The 6,468-nt window shown below is 32.6% G+C and overlaps 1 protein-coding gene across 1 annotated transcript; it reads right to left on the reverse strand.

The window, feature by feature from the left end:
* Window positions 1-1,624: 1,624 nt before the first annotated feature.
* LOC105763651 (uncharacterized) lies at window positions 1,625-6,234 on the reverse strand. Its single transcript, XM_012581936.2, has 9 exons — window positions 5,917-6,234; window positions 5,692-5,847; window positions 4,819-4,899; window positions 4,620-4,708; window positions 4,453-4,527; window positions 3,159-3,220; window positions 3,001-3,066; window positions 2,340-2,516; window positions 1,625-2,021 (listed from the first exon to the last, which is right to left on the reverse strand). Exons 2-9 carry the CDS (start codon window positions 5,812-5,814, stop codon window positions 1,930-1,932), a joined length of 765 nt encoding a protein of 254 aa, XP_012437390.1. The 5' UTR covers window positions 5,815-5,847; window positions 5,917-6,234; the 3' UTR covers window positions 1,625-1,929.
* Between the last annotated feature and the right edge of the window lie 234 nt (window positions 6,235-6,468).

The following is a 6,468-nucleotide window of genomic DNA, read 5'->3' on the forward strand; positions in this document are numbered from 1 at the left end:
TTCAGATAATTACAAATTTAGAAATATGGAAAACACGAAATTTGATAGTAACGAATAACAGTTTTATTATTTCAACAGTAAAATTCTTCAAAATCTTGTTTGGTTAAGAGATCGGTTACAAGCTTCCACTCTGAGATATTCTTGTACGGTGTTTGTGATCATTGAAGGTAGTAGCCACGGGAGAATTTGGTGGTAATGGATTAAAACAAATCAAAGCACCATGCAGCTTGACTCCCAAACGAACGTCTTAAACATTACAACAAATCAAACTTTTGAGTTTACTTTGGCTTATAACATCATTATTGGGTAAAGTGGCATGGTTAAAACCAAAGAGTGTCTTTTAAATTTTATCTAAATCAATTGTTTTTTTACTAGAATTGAATGGAGATGTAAATCATGAAAAATAAAAATTAAAGAAACACCTTTAAATCAATGGCTTTGATTGGTAGATTTATGTTGCTAAAGTGAATCACTCTCCTGTATGGCAATAGTATTCATCTCTACCATCTTTAATTCTACGGTGTTTGGTCCTTATTTAAATTCATCCATCTTTAGGGCCAAGTAAGAAAATCAACCCTGATTAAGATATTTTAATGATTTATAGAAAATAAGTTCAAAAATCGCGATTACCTGAAATCGATTCAAATTCTATTTTTTTATTTAATTTATAATTAATTTTAATTTGTATGATATAAAAATAAATACTTTATATTTAAAATAGTAAAAATAACTTAAAGTTCTTTTATTAAAAATTCTTAAAATTTTGTCAAATAATACTCAAAAGTCATAAAACAAAACTCATTTTATCAAAATAAATTTTTAAAAAATAAAACAAAAATTTAATATAAAAAATCAAGAACCGAATCAAAACAAATTATAGTGAACAATTCAAAAAATTTTAAAAATCCAATCGAACCAAATCAACATCATCCCTATCCGTGATGCTAATGGGAAGAAAACTGCTCATTTACACCTTGGTTTGAGGCTCATGCAACGTATAGGCTGATTTTTTCTTTAATTTGCAAACACAAAAGATAAAGTATAAATCAAGCATTTATAAAGCTTGTCCTCACGTTTTACAATTCACAAAATTTAATCTTAAAAACAATCCATAAAAACTAGTCTTGTTCGCTGTCTAAAATTTAAACTAGTACAATATACTTTATTATTGCACCTAGTGTATAAATATAATTAAATAATTTTAAAATCTTCATATGATTGAAAACAAATCATTCTCACATATTTGATAAACAGAAAAAGAAAAAACACTCAAATAACTTAAAACCCCAAAAAAAGAAGGTAAAATTGGAATCTCATGAAAAATATGATCTAAAATTTGAAGTTAAATATTCATATATCCATGTTTTCAATAATCATACTAAGGTTACATATTATATTTAATTACTTTTTGTCATGACATTACCGAATCTAAACAAACACACTATCCACCAAATCGTAGGCACAAGATGAAATTCAACAACACCGCTAAATTTTGGTTACTCAGCAGTCCATGGTCAGATTTCAAAAGGAAAGTGGATTAAATTACGCAATTTTTCACCCAAAAGGTTTATTTACTGTTTGATAGCGTGACCTATTATTTTCTGGAAATTAGCATGCAAATCCATTTTATAACAAACGAATGTACTGCTCTATTATTCCTAAAAAGAATTTAAAAAAGGATGTAAAAAACTGTACAGCTTTTTCTAAGTTATATGTAAAAGCGTAAATACTTTGTCACAGCATTCCCTAAACCACAATTAGAAATGACAAAACTGCAAGCCACCATGGCAGGCTGCTATCCTTTTTTTCACCTACTTTGGAGCCAAACATAAAATTACCTTAAATATCGTCAACTCATGAACAAACAAGCAGAGCAGGCATCCACATTTTACACTCAAATACCACACCGACTACAATGTTTTCTGCTTCTCAAGCCGCGTTTGCTTGGACTGGTAAGTCTGACCTGGAATACAGACCACGCCCACGCCCGCGCCCCCTTCTTCCCCGGGCACGACCAAGACCTGCAAGTTGAAATCATACAAGCATGATGAAAATCAAATCAAATAGCCCCAATGATGTTGGAAGGTATATCAAAACAAACACCAATACTATCCAATATAAAGTCATCCGATGTAACATATGGAAAAGGATGACATTTCATATCATAATAAAATTAGGCATCCATCCTTTGAAAACGTTTATAATAAACCAGCCCCTCCTGGAAAAGAATGTTGGAAAACATGATTTAAGGCAAAAAGGGAGATAGTTCACCCCATTAAATGGTTCTACATTGAAGAGAACTATAGAAAGCAAGAGAAAGTTCCAAATCTCAAACTTACCGCGTCCTTGGGCAAGCGTTGCATCAGACTCACCATAGTCATAGTACCCTCCAACACCATAGCCTCGTCCTCGACCCCGGAAGGAATTACCTCTTCCACGTCCTCGAGCTCGGCTACCAACACTACGCCCACCATCCCAACCATCACCATTATATCCCCCTACTGCACCATAGATTCCTGTACCCATCAAAGAGGTAAAACGCATGTAATGAGCATACTCACCAAGTTATATAATTATACACAACATGACAACTTCAATTCTGCAGCAATTGATCAAAGGAACTTCAGTTGCAATTTCAAAGAGGATAAAATTCTTTCAAAGAGACAATTATTCATTCTTCACCCCACCCTGTTTTGTTGTGTGTGTCTGTTAATAATATAAATGCTTTAGAAAGTGCATAGGTTTTATAAGAGGCAAAACTAGAAAGCTATGGATGCAAAGAATATCGTAGATCAGTGCACCAATAAAACTAAAATAAAAACAATAAATAATAGCCAAATAAAAAAGTAAAGTTGATGCATGATTTCACCGTCCACAAAAAAGGAGTCATTAGATGCACTAAGGTTGCTTTGAGATAATTATTCTAAATGCAATTAGTAAAAGGCAAATGAAAAGTTGACATACTCAAATAGAAAACTATATATGTTATAGTAAGAATACCTCTACCAATAGATCTTCCTCGAGCACCTCGCCCCCTTCCTCGCGTCCCTAATGTTGCCTCCGGAGCTAGATGACATCAAAATATTAGATATTACAAATACATTCTCTCTTTTTTATCCCCCTTTATATAAGCTTGTTTAGCAACCAAGGTTGCTTACCTCCATCTTCTTCAAATTCATTTAAGGGTTTCACTTGATCAGTCGAAAGAGGAGGTTGATATCTGTATTTTCAGTGTAATTAGATATGACCTAGGGTTTAGGTTTCAAACCAAAGAATGGAAAAACTCATATGGATTTTCTCAATGAGAGGTTGAATAATTGGTATTCAGCAAGTCATATCATATATAGAAAATCAGAAAAAGAATATATATATATATAAGAACTATACATTGAATAAAAAAAGACATTTCTTCAGATAAAACAAAAGCAAATGGCAAGCAGTCATCGTAAGTGCATTAAGGTAGGGATGAGCAAAATTCAATTCAACTCGAAAAAATCGAAAAAAGAAGTTCGAATTTCAAATTATTCGAATGGAATTAATCGAGTTAATTGAATCAACTCGATTTTTTTTGAATTTTGAGTTTGAATAGAGTTAAATTTTCAAGTTCGAATAATTCAAATAATTCAAATAAAACAAATATTAAACCATTTTACTTCCTTTCCCCCACCCAAACCCTTTTACTTTCCCCCAAAAATTTAACTTCCCCCAAACCCCAAAACTTTTTTCTTTTTACTTTTCCCTCAACTTTTACTTCCCCTCAAAAATTTTACTTCCTCCCAAACTCCCAGAACGTTTTTCTTTTTACCTTCTCCCCAAAACTTTTACTTCCTCCAAACCCCAAAAATTAATATTTATCAATTTCTGTAAAATTTAAATTATTGATGATGCCATAAAATATTCGTATCAAAATTTTCTTTTGGTATCAATTTCACATTATATATTTAAAATAATTTTATCAAAAATCACATTTTTACATTTAATATATTTTTTTAATTTCAAAATGCATGGTGACAAGAACCAAAAGATAATTGAAATAACTAAGCAAGCAAAGAAGCTAAACCGTATATAAAAATTAATAAATAAATTATAAAGGATGAAAGTTAATAACAAATTTGATTACGGTGGACAAATTTGATTACGATAGGTGGCAATGGATACAAGGACCCAAAATCATTTTTTTAATTTAACTCAAACAAATATATATTCGATTTGATTCGATTCAAATTCCATCTCACTTGACTTGATTCGAGAAAATTTCAAATCAATTAAGGATGCTCGATTAACTCGAAACTTTTTCATTTGATTCAATTCAATCGAATGCTCACCCCTACATCAAGGAGGTCTAAAGCCAAAGACGGAAATCTGACCACCACCTTCTAAACAAATAAAAATAAGCAGGAGCATACACTGACTGTTTAAATGTAAATAGAATTTTAGATCTCAGTTATTTACCCTGTGGAGGACACATCCAGCTCCTTCTTTGATAATGTAATAGTGATCATCGATACATGACGAGTAGTCTCCAGACTGTAATAAGACAGAAAACCAATCACCATGATTTATATCCTCTAAAACATGGCAATGCAAAGTAGTAGCATAAAAGTGTCAATGTTTCATACGGAAGGAGGCCTTCTTCTAGTGGTTCCCACATGTCGGTTATATCAGTTGATCCAATTGAAGTATTCTGATGAAGATCAGCAATTCTCCTCTGCAAACAGAAACCTTGATATAAATAAAGAAAAATGGCATATGTAGATATGAACTACTTCACATGTTTTTGAGAAGAGTGAATTAGAAGGAGAGACATCTTCATGCTACCTTGATTAGCTCTGCAATCATCACAGTCTTATTAATGGCTCTTCCCATTGCTTTAAGAACAATCTCACTGGAACCTTTCTCCTACATAAAATTAGAGAGGCAAAACCAGATAAAAAACAATTTAGTTTTGTATTAAGTAATTCAATGCCAAGTTTTTTTCCCTCTAGGAAAATTTCAAAGGAGAAATTTTTCTAAACTTCAAATTGCAATCATCCAATTAAATCTTTCCATTAACTGGATTAACTACAGAAAGCATACTATTCAAATTTTACTAGAAAATACAATTTCCATTAAATAATTTCAAGAAAATCTCCTCGGCCAGTGATATAATTTCCATAACCGATTGCTATAACCATACCAAAGACCCGTTAGCCATTAAGAGCACAACCAGTCGAATAGAACAGTGGCCCAAATTCTATTTGATATCTAAATCATAAATTAAATAAATACCCTAAAAGGCATACTGAACTTGAGGGCAACCCGGAGTACATTTTTATCACAACATTGCCACTCTACACTGGTTTTACCACCATGAAAATGAAGCATTTGCATAAACCCAATTATCACAAGATTGACACCATGAAACATTTTTTATCAACATAAATTTCATAAGTTAGATATCCATATATCTGCTCAACTATTCTATGTACTTAAACACGGGTATGGGGGTATGAATCTCGGAATAAAAGGAAAAACTTCAGAAAAAAAATCAAACAAAAGCCTGTTAGACACATAGCTACTCATTCTATAGGAAGCATTTCATCCAAACAATTATAACGCACACATATGTAACATTTATTGCTGAAACAAAGCAAAACAAGAAGTGAAACTATCGAGTTAAAATTAAAAGAGAGAGTAGAAACAGGAAGTTACTTGGAGGAGAGTGGTGGCATAGGTAATATAATTCCTCATTCTGCCTTGTGTTGTTAGCCTAATTTCATTTTCGTTTATGGGAATCTCTGCTTTTGGCTTCTCCACCCTCTGATACCTATCCATCTTTCTCAATCGCCTCTTCCCCCACTTTCAAATCTGAAACAAAAATCAATTAAACACACACAAAACCCAATAAAAAGAAACTCTGGGTTTTGTTGGATTTACCTTATCTAAATGCAAATAAAGCAAGAGACTGAAACAGGAACTGAGACCAAACACCTTTATTTTATTGTATTGTATTTTCTTTTTTTTCTGTATATCTATCAGAAGTTTGAATGGGAATAATGGTTCTCGAAGTTGAAGGCTCAGGCGATAAGGTCGGGTAGCTTGAAGCGGTTTTTAATTATCAATAAGTTTAGAGTGGAGATTTTGTATGTTTACGGGAAGTGAGAAGCAAGAAGTAAAGATATGGGATTTCAGTTCTACTTTGAGAGAGAGTAGGGCTTTTCTTCACTGTAGTCGCGGTCTTTCCGCCGATTGGACCGCGCTCTCCCATCGCCATTCACTAAGCCTAAAAGCCTCGCTCGCCTGCTTTAGCCCAGCCCATCATTCCTCTTTTCTTTTAAAAATATGTTTTCTTTTTAAGATTATCTCCATGTGGAGTTTATGGTTGATATATGCGCTGCAAATCTTTGTATGTTGCAATTGAATTTTAGATATATTGGATTAAAGTACCTTAGACAGGTCATTGTCAAATTTTTGGCAGTTTCCAATTGA

This window comes from Gossypium raimondii, chromosome 12, assembly GCF_025698545.1.
Source record: "Gossypium raimondii isolate GPD5lz chromosome 12, ASM2569854v1, whole genome shotgun sequence".
In the NCBI taxonomy this organism is placed as follows: Eukaryota; Viridiplantae; Streptophyta; class Magnoliopsida; order Malvales; family Malvaceae; genus Gossypium; species Gossypium raimondii.

What these genes read in the sequence shown, in the direction of transcription:
- LOC105763651 (XM_012581936.2), bottom strand. Translation starts at nt 5,814, where the DNA reads ATGGATAGGTATCAGAGGGTGGAGAAGCCAAAAGCAGAGATTCCCATA. An exon ending in AGGAAGATCTATTGGTAGAG is followed by an intron (nt 2,517 to 3,000) that starts GTATTCTTACTA and finishes TGATGGGTACAG; the next exon opens with GAATCTATGGTGCAGTAGGG. An exon ending in AACGCTTGCCCAAGGACGCG is followed by an intron (nt 2,022 to 2,339) that starts GTAAGTTTGAGA and finishes TTCAACTTGCAG; the next exon opens with GTCTTGGTCGTGCCCGGGGA.